Source organism: Saccoglossus kowalevskii, chromosome 2, assembly GCF_978046115.1.
Source record: "Saccoglossus kowalevskii chromosome 2, keSacKowa6.1, whole genome shotgun sequence".
In the NCBI taxonomy this organism is placed as follows: Eukaryota; Metazoa; Hemichordata; class Enteropneusta; family Harrimaniidae; genus Saccoglossus; species Saccoglossus kowalevskii.
In genome coordinates, this window is record NC_140642.1 from 8,093,602 (window position 1) to 8,111,485 (window position 17,884).

General features: G+C 35.9%; 1 protein-coding gene across 2 annotated transcripts; it reads right to left on the reverse strand.

The window, feature by feature from the left end:
- Nucleotides 1-794: 794 nt before the first annotated feature.
- LOC100377475 (arginine-hydroxylase NDUFAF5, mitochondrial-like) lies at nt 795-17,501 on the reverse strand. 2 transcript variants are annotated; one of them, XM_085506094.1, is made up of 12 exons: nt 17,321-17,501; nt 16,980-17,055; nt 11,116-11,156; nt 9,991-10,054; nt 7,105-7,152; nt 6,294-6,400; nt 4,670-4,709; nt 4,208-4,318; nt 3,913-3,999; nt 3,116-3,260; nt 2,145-2,227; nt 795-1,733 (listed from the first exon to the last, which is right to left on the reverse strand). In XM_085506094.1, the coding sequence occupies exons 2-12, from the start codon at nt 17,016-17,018 to the stop codon at nt 1,653-1,655; spliced, it is 846 nt and encodes a 281-aa protein (XP_085362220.1). In that variant the 5' UTR covers nt 17,019-17,055; nt 17,321-17,501; the 3' UTR covers nt 795-1,652. The 2 variants fall into 2 exon arrangements, with proteins under 2 accessions (XP_085362220.1, XP_006817426.1); XM_006817363.3 differs by having other exon boundaries at nt 16,980-17,501.
- Between the last annotated feature and the right edge of the window lie 383 nt (nt 17,502-17,884).

A 17,884-nucleotide genomic window follows, 5' to 3' on the forward strand; every position in this document is an offset into this window, starting at 1 on the left:
TTTATCTCAATAAATTGCTTGTTTTTTATCCCTCATCTTGGTTGTGATGTGCATTTACAAATATCAATTTGCAAACAATAAATGACTTGCTGTCTTTAGTTCTGTTATCCACCTACCCATTCATATCAACTTGCAAACAAAAAATGACTTGCTGTCTTTAATTCTGTAGTACAACTAGCCATTTAATATCAACTTGCAAACAATAAACGACTTGCTGTCTTTAGTTCTGTTATCCAACTAGCCATTTAATATCAACTTGCAAACAATAAATGACTTGCTGTCTTTAGTTCTGTTATCCAACTAGCCATTTAATATAAACTTGCAAACAATAAATGACTTGCTGTCTTTAGTTCTGTAGTCCAACTAACCATTTAATATAAACTTGCAAACAATAAATGACTTGCTGTCTTTAGTTCTGTTATCCAACTAGCCATTTAATATAAACTTGCAAACAATAAATGACTTGCTGTCTTTAGTTCTGTAATCCAACTAGCCATTCAATATCAACTTGCAAACAATAAATGACTTGCTGTCTTTAGTTCTGTAGACCAACTAGCCATTTAATATGAACTTGAAAACAATAAATGACTTGCTGTCTTTAGTTATAGTAGTTTCATATGCAACTAGCAATTTCATGTCAACTTGCACACAATAAATGACTTGTGGTAATTAAATTTTTCTAACTGAGAATTTCATATGTTCACTTCAGTCGATGCAACATCCTCTTTCCACCTTAGGTGATCTTCTATATATCATATTTTTTTCCTACATTTCAAGCCCATCCTTAACATAAGTTAGTTTATGTTTTGTTTATTCATGAAAAACACTTAGAAATACTAATAATGAAATTGTGCAAACTGCAATCCATGGTATAAATGATTATAAATCATTGAAAAAATACTATTGGCTTTTCAGTCAAATCATACATACAGTCCATTATTGTCTTACATCCATCCTCAGTGTAGTTCATGAAGAAAACAGACAATATATTATGGTTAAAAACAACTTCAACTTTATAATAAAACATTTTGTGTAGCTGTGATCTAAACAACATTCCAGTTTTCAATCATGTTTATTTGCATTGTTACATATAGAAAATTGTAGTAGGTAATTTTAGTTCATGCTAGTGATTCAATATAACAAGTAGTTTTGGGTAATGTAGTATCAGAATACGTATGTAAATGAACACAAAAAACACAAAGGTCAGTTTGAAATTTACAAATTTCCAAATTCCACGGTATCCTGTTCATGCTATGGTACAAGTCATCTGTTATATAATAATATATTTGATACACGAGTAGTACACCTATATACCATAATATGTATGATTCAGTCAACCCGACAAACTGATATTCCTCCCAAGTTGTAGAGTGTTGAACCTCACAATTCTGTTGTACCAGGAATGTTTTTAAGCTGTGTTTCCAGACTACTGCAACTCTTATTGCCACATGTCAACTACCTTTCACTCGATATATTAAGATGATCTTCCAATTAATTATGTTATCACTTTGAAGAGGCTTATAATAAATCTTCTGTACATGTATTTGTATCTTAAAGATGGCTTAAAGCTGCATCACCGCTGCATCACATGCTGCATCACAAGCTAAATAATAAACTAGTCACAAACATCTAATTGTCAGTTGTCACTTGTTTCATTCATCAAATTTCATTTGGTTGATACTCTCTAAATCTTTCAGTGATACGGTTGCTGATCCTCTTGTTGCTGGTTGTGCCTTACAATACAACAAAATAATATGTGTATTGGTGAGTAAAATATTGTGTAGTGTCTCACTTAAAGAAAGTAAACATTAGACATCGAATTGTAATAGGTAATTTTCCATTTACAGCCAGGTCTTGTGAATTGTGTGAAAGGCGCTGTTGAAACATCTGAGGCAAAAATCAAATGATTTGATATTAAGCTTGAATTTATTTTGTTATAGCTCAATATCAAAATGATAAAATATCGTTTTGATGAAAAAAGCCCACCTGATGTAACTGATTTGAACATCTCACTAATAAATCAAACATTTTGTTACATATATATTTTAACGTGGATTTTTCAATGTTCAATCAATTTATAATGTCTCTGAGCATAAAAATGTTTTTTTTTTTTCCAGTGAAATAAATTTGTTAATTCTACACACCTGTGATGGGTCAGGCTTCCAGCCAATCATATACAAAATTTGAAAAGTTGCTGGTATTGAACCATCTTTATTTCCATACATTTCTGCAATGCAAATAACACACAAGACATTACTGAGACATGTAGCTGTAGCATACAATGTACTTTGTCAATTACTGGCAGGGAGATGGTGCATTCGTTCCAAAACTATAGATACTTGATTTCTGGGAATGAGCAACTAGCAATAATGGTAAATCATCCACAGAGTTGGAAGTAAATTGGACAACACATGCCGAAGATGCGTTTCCAGACATGTAAAAATACCTGATTTTAGTCCTTAATTGTCAGGGGTCAGCCATCTTTGATCAGATATAACATTTTAAGTTCATTGCTCAAAGCATGTCTGAGATTGCCAAAAACAAAATGGCTGCCAGTCATAAGCCATTTTTGTAATCACAAAGTTTGAACCAAGTCAGACAACACTTGCATGTCAAAATACCTGATTTTAGTGTTGTTTTCTACGACTAAAATGGTCAGCAGTAACTCTTCCAATCCCAACCATGAAATCATTGAATGTATCAGATTAGGTGTTAAGTGTGTGCAAGGTTTGAAGAGAATTGGTTGAAGTATGTTTCAGACACAGCTTTGAATGAATGACTAACCCATAATTTCTTGCATCAGGCTTGTCTGAACGTAAACTAAAAATTTTGAGGGATATTCCACCATAAGCGAATAGTAAATATGGAACAATATGACTGTCTTTCTGAGTAACAATGTCTCACATTCATAGCTTATAAGACATGTGACTAATCAGAGTTTGAGTGTTCCCACTGTGTTTCCTAAGGATTTCCCTTTCCGTGTGTCAAACCTCATAAGAATTTAATACTATTTAAATTATATCTAATGTTATTTGCTAAACGTGAACCATCATCTCCCCTGGGAACTTCTGCGATGTCATTCTCCATAAATAGCACAGTTAACATCCATCTTTACCTTTATATATAGCTGCAGCTGCCATCATTGATTCTCTATGTAGTAACAACTTTCTAGACCATGATGCATTGTTTTCTGCCATTCCTTTCAGATCTTGCATCAATTCAAACATAGAAGGGTAACTTACAACAATCTCATCAACATCCTAGGCAAGAACAAACAGTGAATTATTGCATTTGTGATAGTTTATGAACAGAATTTAAATTATAGGATGTAATAAATGGTTTAACAATAAAATAAAATACAAGATTATATTGATTTGACAATTGAAATCTGGACATGTATAATATATTACTGTCAAAATATACACGATTTTGAGATTATTACGAAGATACTGCAAAGTATACACAAAGACAGTACAGTGGGATTATCAACCAACGTGCACTGGAGGTCAATGCAACACGATACTGACCAAGTCTTATATTTTAACCCCGGAATACATCATGGGAATGATGTAATCCAAAACGTTTAGAACAGATTTAGCTAACTTCTTTGTGTGTATCTGGTCAAACCCTGGGGGCAGCCATATTTGTTTTTTATTATTAGAAGATGCTTATGCACATAATCGCTCCATGTTTCCTAATATGGTAGGATGAAAAAATACCCAGTGCAATACAGCAAAATTACGGCATGCTGTAACTTATGGCGTTATGGTGACAGATGTACATGTATAATAATAACTATTAACAGCATAGCAAACAGAATGCATCTTGGGAAACATTCCATGTAAGCCTTATGAAAAAGAATGAAAATACTTTAAATGTTTGTACTTCAATTCTGATATTTTTTTTACTTACTACCGTAAGGAGGTTAAATCCTGCTCTGTTTAACAGATTGCCAATATCTTGGATGTCAGTAAACGGTGAAATATGAGGAGCAAATCCCTATGAGGTAATAAGAAAACAGAGAAAAAGAGTTTTAATTGCCAAAACATATGTTGTGGATATCATTGTGGATATCAGTCAATAAAACAATATGTCACTGTTAATGACAAATTTTAAAGAATGTAAGAAAACAATCTTTTTATGAATAAAACAACATCTCCAATTGACTAATTAATCCACAAGATTCCAATTAAAGTCATTATCTCACCCCTTCTCTTTCAATTTCTGCTAGCTGCAATGAACATCTTAGTTCAAATAATGTATCAGCACCAAACATAGAACCGATAAATGGAGAATCTTTTTTAAGTGAACTTTGAATCTGAAAATAGAAAACAGGTAATAAATGACATGTGCTTTCAATTCAAAGAGTTCACAACATCCACTTTGCTCATTAAACTATTTCCTGAATCTTTATAAATTACATATGCACACACCCTTAGTAAAGCCAGAAATTTCATTTATTTCATTAATACAGTAATAAATAGATTCAATTAATATAATAATTTCCCTGTTTATTTTGGAACAATGTGATTTGAATTGATTTATCAGTGAACCAAAATACTGAAAACATTTGTATAATTGTGCTTAATTTGAGATCTGTGGATATAACAAATTTTTCAACTCAATAACAAAATATTATATGGTTTAAATAATTAAAAAAAATTAATACCTGACGAAGAGCCCTTGGAAGGTCATTCACCCAGTGTAAACTGCAAACAAAATTCAATGTTCAAAGTCAACAAGTATTTGATTCAAAATTATCTTAATTAACTACTATCTGCAAACACTTTTCTGTAAGTGATCCTCCACAATTAGAAGCAAAACTTCATCCATTGTATAGTTTTATTTCACAAAGATTTCAAATAAAATGAGTGACAAAATACGAAAATACAGACAAAGGAATCATACTGTATGTTTTCTCATGTTTGCATGTTAACTGAAATGTTAATATGCACAATTGTGTTCTCTATACATGTATGCTGAAGGAAAGAAAGGACCACACCCATATTTTTAAAAACCTTTCAAATATATCCTGAAGGCTCAACTAGATATTGTAACTGTATAGTGGTTTTTCTCAGATGATATATACAATGTACAGTGACAGATGTTTTTGAATCAATTGCATGTATGGAAATCATTGCAACACTGTCGTATGACAAAACAGTTAAGTTGAGATCTAAAGTTTATAATATGTAAAACTAACACTTTCCATAGACTATAGACTGGCCCATGATATTTTTCTTACTTTAATTTTGGTCCGCCCAAATTACCATGATTGGTTTATTTTGTAGCTTTTTCATTACTATTAAGTGTTAGTGATATGCGGTGACATTATGGAACGTGGGTGTTGAATGCACTTGCACATAATCAACATGTCAGGGTAATATGAACAAAAGCTGCCTTAGTTGACAGCATAAAATTCACCCCACCAACTCACTAGCATAATTACCACGATTCAATTTTGGTATTGTGGTAGAATGACTGCAGCAGTCTCAATGAAATAATGAGGTAGTATATTAATAATCTGTTCAATAAGCCAGTTTGTGGTTTCACTACAATCACTGTTTTATTTGCAATATTGAAAGGAGCTTTCTTTGTCCATGTCATTGTCCATGTCAATTAAGCATGTTGCACAATTTATCTTCATGGCATTCCAACAAAGCACAAAAAACATGTGATTTGAACTTATTATATTTTATTTACTTTTTAAAATTCTTACTAACTTGTTATATTTTATTTTATTTTTCTGTATTGATTAATATTTCTATTGCTATATACTGAAAGAAATGTATATTTCTGAAGATGCAATAAACAATTATTATCATTATTATTATTGCATAACAGACTCCTTTATGTTCTTAGTCCTGCGTCACTTTGATAAACAAACACAAAATGTTTGTTTATCAACAGGAAATAGTCACTTGTGACTACTCTAGAACATTCAAGCTTCAGAACAGGATTTTTCTATAAATTGTGATTTGCAAATGGTTTTAGATGATAAAATAAACTGTAGAGAAACATGCTGTTGTAATTCCCTCTATACCTTGTACCGTAAAATCTGTATTAGAAACCACATCCCTAATAGAAGTTGTACCCATTATTTTTGAACAATTGAGAACCAAAAATTCATCATTTCTCATATGTGTAGATGCTCTAATAGACGCTGCATCCCCTCTGTTGCATTGTACCATTTTAATAGAAGTCGCAGCTTCTAATACAGATTTTACAGTAATTGTCAACAACAACAATGGCTGCCAAATTGTAAAATGTTAATTGTTGAGGCTGTCACTAACCTGAGACTGCTTATGACTAAATCCAGAGATTCGGCTTTGAATGGCAAATTTTCCTCATCACAATGAATTTTAATAGTTTGAACATTCTCACATACATGACTTCTTTCCTGTAAAACAATGAATGAGATTAATAAGTCCATCAAACTATTTACAGTCTTGCGATATCCAGTGTACATGCAGGCATTATCCTAATACCGGTATATCAGTTATTATTATCGCATTCTCACTCTGAGAATTAAGCAAGAATGAGTTTAAACAGTGTATAGTAAGCTTAGCCAGTATTTTGTCACATAAATTTTATGTGAATCCATCTATTGATCTATTAGTAATGTATGCGCTTATGTAAATAACAGAGGTATGGACAAAATGAGTAATACTTTTATGATTCAGTGTACAAATAATATTTTTGGTTTATATGTACTAAAACAAATATGCTACATAAATGTGATATAGAAATGTTATTTTTGCATGTCAGTTCAAGTCATTGTTCTCAATAGTACTGGTTTGATAAAACATTCAGTCCAAATTGATGTAAAATGATTTATTTCCATTTATTTATTTTTTTTCGCTGAAGAGATTCAGTGAAAATAAAATCCAGCGAATATACCTTTTTCCTATATATTTCACGTTCAATTCTACAAAAATCAGTGAAAATAAATTCTATACAAAACACCCAAAAAATCTTTTCAAAATTAATTCCAACTAAAACAAAGTATTTTACAGTGGTGTATTTATGGAAACCATAGAAATAACATAAATGCATGTACAATGACATCATAAAGTTCCAGTAGATGATGTAGAAGTAACTTACTAACATCTCTGCAGACATATCAGATTGGTAAAGTGTATCAACCATGTCCTAGGAATAAAAGAAACAAATTAGTTCTGATTCTACATCAAACAATGTTCATGTTTGCAAGAACTGCAAGTGAGATAGTATTCAAATCAAAAAATAAATAACTTAGGCAGAGGGTTCTCCAAACCCGCCTATTCACATAGTTCATACCCACCATAGACTCTGGTCAGTCAAAATGACTATTTTGAACTGCAGGCATTAATCAGCAATTCTGCCGGTGACGGAGAGATAGAATCTAAGTCAGGGGAAGCCCCATGACCCCAAGATTCTCTTTCCCTTACATCACGAACTACGTGACCGAGGTCATATGGCAGTGCCATTACCGGCTGTACAATCACTCTAGTTCCTTTCTCTCCGCCTCAAGGACTTAGATCAATGCTACGGAAAGAGTGGGGTGGTTGGGGAGGACCTGGAGTCTATGATGGGTATGAACTATGGGTATGAATAGGTGGGTTCGAAGAACCCTCTGCCTAAATTCACTACGTTCAATTACCCACCATAGACTCCAGTCAGTCAAAATGACTATTTTGAACTGTAGACAGAGTCAGACGCCAATAGGTGGCGGGTTTTCCGGGCAAACTGAAAAATTATGAAAGTCTTTTCCCAGTCTGGGATAAAATACAATAATCACTCAACACCCTGGTTAAGGCCCAAAAAAGGGTGGTGTCTTACCTTGCCTGTGCTGTCCCCGGAGCAAGAAGCCAAAATGCTGCTACGGTGACAGGGTTCGGTGTGCCCAAGAAAGCTAGACCCCAACCCAATTCTGGGGGTAGTAAGCTTTCGAAGTAAAGAGCAAAACAGTTCTGCATAAGGGCATAGATTGCAAAGCGGGTCCTGGGAGCTTCCAGGAGAGTGCTGACGGTAGAGAAATCTGTCTGCATAAAATGCAGAGACTGACTTACTGCCTATGTGCAGAGACCCTTGTGGTCGTTCGAGCTGGGTCAGCAAACCAAGACTGACCAGCCAAGACAGGACCTGACCTAAAGAGACCTTTCTCAATGGATTTGGTGTTTGTTAGGTGGTATTTGATAAAGACGTTCTGTGTTCTCCAGAAGCCTGCCCTCCGTGTATGCTTAAGGGGGGCACCTGACGCAAGCACTAGTGAGTTGGCAATCGCACAGACCTCATGCGCTCATACTTGGTGTCTCTGCAAGCTCTGTGTCGAGGAAGTTAAAGTATTATAGACCTCTAATACAGTCGCAGTAAACCACCTGGTTATGGAAGTGGGGAGGCCGGCCTATCCTGCCTGCCTGGGCCGTAACACAAAGACATGTGCCTGGCACCCCGTCCTGAATCCTTAGTACGGTTTGGAAGCAACTCCGTGCTCGAACCGGGCAAAGAAGCAATTCCTCCTGACCCACCGGGCAGACAAAATTTGACAACTGGGGGATGACAATCGGGTGAGGATCATGTCCTGCAATTTGGTTCTAGGCGAGAAACCCGATTCGTGTCTTTCGCACAACTTGATTGTCCATAAAGGCGGTACATTATCCGAGAAGAACATGCCCCCAGCTCTGGTAGACGCCTACCTGAGGCGAGGGCCAGTAGGAAGACTATTTTCCACGTCGAAAAATTTGAGTGGTGCTGATCAGAGAGGCTCAAAGGGTGGTCTGCTTAGAGCGGACAACACATCCAACAAGTCCGAGTTGGGTGGTTCCCTTGTATGGGGTCTTGGCGCCTGGAAAGCAGTAAATAGTCTCCTAATAATACGACAATCGACTAGTCTTGTTCCCGTACGTTCTCAATGGTGGGGGACAAGGCCAACCTGTAGCCAACGATCGCTGCGTAGGACAAACCCAGTTCGTCAAACAGGTGGATGAAGGAGCCTGCTACCTGGCCAATAGAGGGATGGTATGGATCAATCTCCCTTCCGCTACACCAATCAGTGTATGCTCGCAGCCTAGAAATGTAGGCTGCATTGGTGGAATCCCTGTTTGCCCTGGCCAGGACGTTGGCAGCCCGCTGAGATAAAGCTTTCGTATGTGCGGGTCTAATGAGAGCCTCTATGTGTGTAAGTGATACCCACTGGACTCGTTGGTAGTGCGCCGTCTGGTTGGGATGGCAAGTCCAGAAGCACTACTGGTGTTTCGACTAGAATTTGTGACAGAAGTGGAAACTAGGCCTTGTTTGACCAATTGGGTGTGACCAATAAAAATATGCAGGTGTGCACCTGTTGAAGTTTTCTCCCGTGCTCAGTGAACTAGCGGGAAGAGAGGAAAGGCGTACACAACTAAGTGGGTCCACAGGGTTAGCAAAACGACCCTGGCCCAAGCTCTTAGAGCCGGCAGGAGTGTTATGTACGTCGAGAGCTTGGCGTTCCGGGGTGCGGCAAACCGGTCTAACCTTAGACCGTCCCACAGCGGAAACAGCCTGGAGGCTTGTATCAGTCACTCAGTGTTCTGGAGACGGAGCCGCCTTGGAAGGGCCCCTGCCAGACTGTTCCTCACCCCTGGAAGGTGGTCTGCGGTTAGCTCCACATTGTATTCCAGGCACCAAAGGAGGATTTGCTCCGCTAGGACTGACAACGATGATGAGCGCGTCCCCCCTCCTTCTTGAAAAAGACCACCGCTGTGTTGCCTGTGCGGAGCAGGACTCTGTGGTCTCGAACTACAGGTAGAAAGTGTGGTAGTGCTAAGTATACTGCTTTCAGTTCGAGTCGGTTGATATGGTAGTCCTGAAACGTCCGCCCAGGGAGGGTGAGGAGCCACCACCTGGTTCCCTGGTGTGTTCCCTGAAAAGATTTTATTTTAATGGTCATCAACGATGGTGGATCAGTGACTTTTCTTAGAAAACACAAACTGTATTATACAAACTTTGTACACAAATTAAATCTCTACTTACATCCATAATATTTTGAGCTATATGACCTTTCCCGCAACCAAGGTCAAGAGCAACTGGAAATTTTCTGTAAAACAATATAGAGTTTATACATTTAAATTTAAAGATTTCATAAAATAGTCGGGTAACAATTTGACTTTGCCAAACAACATGCTTCAAGGCTTTTGGACTAAATTCTTCATTTGTACATATGCTTGCGTATCAGATAGACCCAATTGCGGTCATGCACAGAAGGAAACAGTGGTTAGCACGGGCTATTAAATGTCTTAAAGACATGTCCAAACTTGTTAAAAATATACAAAAATCTTCATTCATTTTAACTATGATTACAGCAACTAGGAAATATACATGTTAGTTCTTCGTGTTCACACACACACACACAACTTTTCAAATGTATTTTTTTTTTCATTTTGAAGGTTGCTGGTGATATTTTACTCAAATTAGGTGTTAGGTGTTCTGAGTAACAGAAATAAATTTTTCGAATCAAGGATGGTTCAAATACTAAAGAAGAAGCCATATTTTAAAATCCTTTTTTTCCTGTAGTTTACTCATCAACAATCAGTGAAAAAAAACTTTCATAAATAAAACTGAAATTAGTATAATTTTCTAAATTATATTAACATTCCTTATCCCACATAAAGTCATCTAAAAGCAGCAAAACTAGATTCCTTGTAAAAAATAAAAATATTCACTTGATTTGAAAAAAAAAATCCCTTGGATTTTTACTTGAAAAAGTATATTTGTGGTCTGGCTTTATGTATACATATGTAAGAAATGGATTTTAGAGTTAGAGTTTTGATTTCATTCCACTTGTAGGAGGGGATGGTATATCACACTCCCTCAGGGACTGTGGGTATATGAAATTTTCACTCAGTCATGTGTAGTCGACTTTTAAATCATTTCTGGTTATACGAGTTTTATTTGTGAACATATTGTGGGTAAACTAAGCTATGTGTTTGCTGTTTCTCATCATATTGTCCTGGGTCCAAAGCTCATGCCATCAGGAGGGAGTAAACCACTTTATTGTAACAGCCATTATGTCAGGTGGTATTCACCCAATCACTGAATTAGTGATATACCGTAGAACAAATGTGCTATAGAACAAATATTGTAATTGTGTGACTTTACCTTACTATATCTCGAAGTCGGTCAGTCATCCTGAAAGCTACCTACAAAGATACAATAATAGAAACAGCAAGACTGAAATACATTTTACAGATGGGATCACAATACATTCTGTATATCACTGTGTAATAACCAAGCAGTATAGAGCGGCTCTATTAGAGCTATTTGCAGCATACACTCTTGGTTGGAATGAATGATACATTGTACATAGTGAATTTAGCTATGGTAATACTTGGGTGCTGGACATCTCAACTCAAAAGAATCTTGACCCGTTTTTCATTGGACAACTCAACCCAGTACCCCTAGACATCTCGACCCACCACCTCGACCCAATTTCAATAGCTTTGTACTTTTCCCAGTGTGTGTATATAGACCACAGTGTTTGTTTCAATGAATTATTATTTTTTGCTGCTTTCATTATTCATTTCACAGCATTCGACCCCTGAAAAAGATGTAATTTTTGGACTGATCCACCAAAAACGTGTTGTCACAAATATTGACACGTAACAAAGGGCGTGCAATGTCATTAACAATATGGTATATCTCTTTTTGTTTTGTTGTTTGGTATGTATTTCATATATATATACATGTATGCATACATAGTTTGCATATATTGTTTACATTGCATGTTTTGATATATCTCTTTTTGAAGGATGTACGTGGTGGCAATGAAAAGTACTGTTTTGCTTGTGTACAATTGTACAAATTTAGTGTTTGATTGGACCGTATATTTTGCTGCAACAGAGTATGAGATAAGTTGTCGTAATGTCGCCAGCAACATGTTATCCCACAACCTAAATATTGTGCCTTGTACTTGTCTGTATATTGATCTTTAGTAATTGTTGAAATTTGTCTTCTTTAATGAATTGTTATTATACTTTAGTGTACACTGCCTCTCAGTAGCGGTATGGTGATGTATAATTGAAGCTTGCTTCTCCCTACTCTTGAATTTGAACGGCGGTGCCAGCGCTCAACGTTGTTATTTGTGCGTCCATGATGATGGTGGCCAAGTAGCGCTTTCTATCCATGTCGATCTTATATAATGCACGAGTCCATCTGTCTCTTCTACTGATCTTGCAGCCAATAAGTTGAATGTATCGATGATTTCATCTTCGGGTAGGAATGGTAATGCTATTAGTTGGCGGTAATAATGATGAGTAGGGCTGTTCTCGTTATAAGCAATTTGCAACTCGAGCTGCCCAACTTTCCTGGACACAAAATGTGACTAGTGAAAGCAGCAGCCCTTGATGCAGGTGCTAGGAAAAATGCTCCTCACCGCAGCTCACATAGCTGCCTCAAAGTCCATCACAAATTTCTGTACCCCGAGTCATGGCAAAGCTAATTTAACGGTCTTCAAAACTTCCTTGTAGTCTTTTACTGTTCTCCTTGACATCAGAACATACACCAACGGCAACTGTTTGATATTTCCACAATCCTCTTTCATGAAGGCGTGAATGGAGAACAACTGATAAAATAGTTGGCTGACAATCTTAAATGCTGCGTCCATGTACCATGTCTTTGATCGGCCTAGGTGATGTAACTGGTCTTGTGTGTAAAATATCAGATGATGTGCACCATCTATTCTAAGGTTTTTTTGACAAAATCTGGAGGCAGGAAACCAGTTTCAAGATCAAAATCTATTGCACATGGTTTCTTAGTTATCATTTTTTGTCTAAGAAGGTTGGCAGTGCGAATTAAATTAGCTTCCAGGGGGTGACTGTATGATGGCTTGTCTAATATGTCTTCATTACCGATCACCTCTTGTACTGTATCTGCAGCAGTCCGTTGTATATTGCTTTTGGTAGTCTTCTTAACTTTAACCATGCTTTTTAATTTTGTTGAAATACCAGACTTGCCTGGATGATTGTGGTCATGCATGGTCAAAACTGGTTCCAGTCTACACAACAGATGCAAGAAACTTCATAATAATAACAACCTTTATTGATATCGTATCCCTTCTGGGATCTAGATTAGAATACAATAAGGATATAAGGAACAATAAAATACATAAAAATAATAATAATAATAATAAAAAAGAAATAAATAGTAATACTGTGAAAATATTATTATATAAATATTTTGTTGGTGTTATTTTGAGGCAGCTGGTAAATTGCTTTTCATGAAATTCTCTCTTTTATTGAAACAGTCGCTGATAAACTTGGCAATTGCTTGGACGGTTTCAGAATTTTTGTTATTGAGAAGTGCTTTCAGATTACCGGATAAGTTTATGTTTTCAAACAAAGCATCTCTTTCAAATTTGTACTGGTTACAATTGAAGAGGAAGTGTTCTTCATCTTCAATTTCATTGGAGTCACAGACAGGGCATGTTCTATTTAAGACATCTATGTTGTGATATCGCCCAACTTCAATCTGAAGTATGTGGGCACTTATCCTTATGATCTGTAGATGGGGTTTTTAATAATTTCAAGGTATTTTTCAAGTGCAAAATCAGTTTTCAGCTGTCTGTAGGTACGAAGTTTATTTTTGTGATTAGTGCCTTTATTGTCATTATGCATTGTTTCTGTGCAGTGTTTCTCAAACATATTTTTTAGTTTTTTTGTAGCTACTGGGATAATACTGGTTTTTTCGCAAACATCACTAATTTCCAAAAGGTTCAGTAATTTTTTTATGCCTGTGGTCCAATTACTGACGTTTTCTTTGTCCAAATTGGTGCCAAGTTTGTAGGCCTCAGAGATCAGAGTGGTTTCATCCATATGTTTTATTTTCAGCCAGTAGTTAATCATACGTTTGATGCTTGAGATGATAAGTGGATATCTTCCCAGTTCAAGTAAACATGCCAAGTTTGTGGCTTTACAGTTTACTTGTAGTAGGTACTTGCACATTTTGTGATGTAATTTTTCCATAGGCAAGGATTGTTTAAACAAGTCTGTTGAGTGCATATTAATAATATTGCTTGCCCAGATTTCGCTACAGTAGAGTAAAATTGGTTTAACCATAGCATCAAACAATTTCAGATGTGTTTTGATTGGAATATTTGGGTCTGCATAGAGTAATTGTTTTAGTTTAAAAAGTGCCTTCATTGCTCTGTGACTAAGGTCTTCTTGAGCTCTGTTCAGTTTACCAGTAGCATTGATTTTAACACCAAGGTAGGAGTATGATGAGACGTTTTCCAATTTTTGGCTATTGATTTGAAATCGGAACTTACTTAATATTTTACCTTGCTTGTTGAAAATGATAATTTTTGATTTTGACACATTGATATCTAGTTTCCATTGTTTGCAGTATGTTTCCACTGTGCGTATTGCATTTTGCAGACCATTTTTAGATTGTGATAGGAGGAGGAGGTCATCCGCATACATCAAACATGACAAATGATTGTTTACAAGTAAAGGGGGTTCATTATTGGATGATTCTATCTGGCATTTGATATCATTAATGAAAAGATTGAAAAGGAGTGGGCTTAAACCATCTCCCTGTCTGATACCCCTTTGAACTGGAAAGCTAGCAGTCAAACCACCTTTTAGTTTAACACAGCCAGTGGCATTCTGATAAATAGATTTAATTATGTTGTGAAATTTTCCTGAGATTTTGTTTTTGTGAAGTTTATATAAAAGACCGAGGTGCCAAATGGAATCAAACGCCTTCTTAAAGTCGATGAAACATGCAAATAAATAGTTTCCTTTATTAAGATATTTTGTTATTAGCTGTTTGAGAACAAAGATATGGTCCGCTGTGCTGAGTTTTGGAAGAAAACCAATTTGCTCTTTAATTATGATATTATTGCTTTTTACATGTTTGGTCAACCTTTGTTTCAATACGGCTGTGAAGAGCTTGCTAAGACTGTTTAAGAGAGTTATCCCTCTGTAGTTGCCTGGATCAGATTTTTCCCCTTTTTTAAATATTGGAGTGATAATGCCCAAATTCCAAGAGCTAGGGAAATGGCCACTCGTTAGGATGAGATTGAACATTTTTTATAGAGGTTTGATGAGCACATTTCTCCCTGTTTTAATCATCTCATTTCTAATATTATCAATGCCTGGAGATTTTTTATTTTTCAAGTTGCTAATTGCAGTTTGTATTTCTAACTGTGAAATATTTTGGTCTAGCTCAGTAATAGGTTTAATTTCCTTTTCAAGCTTAGCAATCTCTTCGTTTAAAGTGCTTTCATCAGTATTATTTATTGCATTTAATTGTCTGAAATGTTCATACCATTTTTGGTCTTCAATGTTTTCACTGTCATTATTAATTTGACCATTTCTAAGCTCCTTGATCAAATTCCAATATTCCTTTGGAGAAGAATTACCCATCTCTTCAAGTTTATTTAGTATATTTTTTTTATAGTTTCTTTTCGTTTTCTTAACCATTTGTTTGTATTTCTTTTTCAGACTATAGCAGTTGTTTCTCAGATCATTATTGTATGGGTCCGAACTTAATTTCCTGGATATTTTCTGGACATCTTTTTTAAGATTGCCAAGATCATTGGAGTACCATTTTGGTTTAATTTTTTGATGTTTTTTGTTTTTTCTAATAAAGTTTTTTTTAAGACTTTTACCAGCTGCCTCATGGTAAATATTTGAGAGTAAATGTTCTGCTTCATCAACTGCCTGTTGTGTGTCATCAAAGTTCGCATTGGAGAAATTATTGATTAGCTTACAAATCTCTTTGCTGTGTAAAGCATCATTATAAAGAAGTTTGGAATTATCATGCCAAGAATAAAAGTATTTCGGGCCATGAATTGTAGTATAATTATTTTGATTAGTTTTAGCAGTTTCACAATTCGTTACAGCATTTGTTTGAAGAAGAAAAGACATTTGACAGTGATCCGAAAGTGTCAAATTAAGTGGATGTATTTGAAAAAAGGAAATGTGTTTAAATAAGTTGCTACTAACAATACTATAACTATAACTTTATATCTCTGACTGTTTTGGCACTACAACACGATGTTGTCTTCCTTGAGTTTTTGACGATCTTCGCTTGATAGGAATAACCCTGGTTATCCACTAACATGGGGTTACCTTGAATGGACATTCCTTCAATGATCTTATGTGTAACAATGTTTTCTTCTCCAAAACGAGGAATGGGATTTGGCAGATTTTCAACCGAAAGTGCCGTAAAAGAGTCGTCAGAGTCTGATGACAATGGCATTGGCTGGACATCAATATCAGCATCAATTGGTTGCTCAATTACAGCGACTAGGTGACAGACAATTACAGCGACTGCACCAGTCTCCAACAACTCAAGACTAGGTGACAGACAATTACTACAATGCCATGTAATAGATTCTATGTCACCACAAATAAGTTGACGATAAACATCTCTTGAAACACCAGAATTACACTTGCGATGTTGCCATCTATTGCAGTTGTCACACTCAAGAGCTTCTTGGTGAGGGCGAACTTCCATAGAACATACAACGCATGGGTACACAGGCATACAATGTAGCAGACATAAATTTGATTCAACTTGAGCAGGTGCGAAACACTGAACTGAGACTGATTGAAACTTGATTTTCACGGATCTTATAAGCATTTTATTGAAACTTGATTTTTGTTGACATTTCACACTTCTTATCCAATCAAAATTTGTTAAAAATATTTTACCATTTCCCACTTCCACACCATTTCACACCAATCAGATTCATTAAAAATTAAAACTAGAAATTGCAAACAATACAATGCCGTTGAACTAGATAGAGGTTTGTGTCGCCACATTAAGATAGTTTTGGGTTGATGCGGTGGGTCGAGATGTCCAGGGTGTCTGGGTTGAGATGTCCAATTTGGGTCGAAGTGTCTTGAGTGGAGATGTCTAGAAATCTTATCTGATAGACACGTACAGAAAGACATTTTCGTATTCGTCGTTTTGTTGTATTCGTAAGCTACAATTTATGAAATGGCAAATGTTCTTACCTCATCTCTGATATAATCATAAACATGGTTATCTTTCATCACAGCGGCTCTGTTTTTCTGCTTGCGCTTTGTATTTCTATCGAAAACGTTCATAACATTTTCACTTTTAGTTTTCTGATTACTCGGAGGGCTGTGTTGATATCGAACAGAAATCCCATTCCATGACCCAACAGAGTGAAACACATTGGTAACTCTTTTACAGCAACAGTGGTTTACTGCATGTATTCTTTGAAAAGTCGCTTGTTGAGAAACGTTCGATACTGATTGGATTTTATGACCATGGTAAGAAAATGGAACAACTCGTGTTACGCACGTCGACCAAGGCCTGTGTGGAATCTTACCGATAATGCAAGACATGTCAACTAGTGAATGCACGCAACGACCAGTCCAATCTCCGAACACTGTTTACCCCCTCAGATCAGTCGTACACAAATAAAATGTTTCTATTATAAAGCTACCACCAGATAGAGTGGTAAAATCGGTCCTCCATTTACTTTTCTGTGGCAGCAGCCATTTCGTGTAGGTCATAAAGGGTCACGCACAGAGGGCGCCATGCATAACATCTCTCCAGAGCAAAGATTTTTATATCTGCGTAATAAAAAGACTGACTGTTGGTGATGAATTTCATGTTTTACTTAAATGTAAAAAAGTCTAATTAATTGTTCGAGCTCTCACTAAATTTGAAGCTCAGGCTGAATTAGCGATTTATGATGACAACATTTGCAATTGATCAACGCTTGAGAAATTCAAGTGCTTGCTATGCACTAGAAATATCAATTGCTGCTTGGGAAAATGTATTTATTTTATTTTTATGTTTTAGATTTTGTCGGTATTTTGTGTGTTTAGAATAATTTTCATTGATTTATTGTATTCTTATCTCATACAAAATATATAATACTATTTTT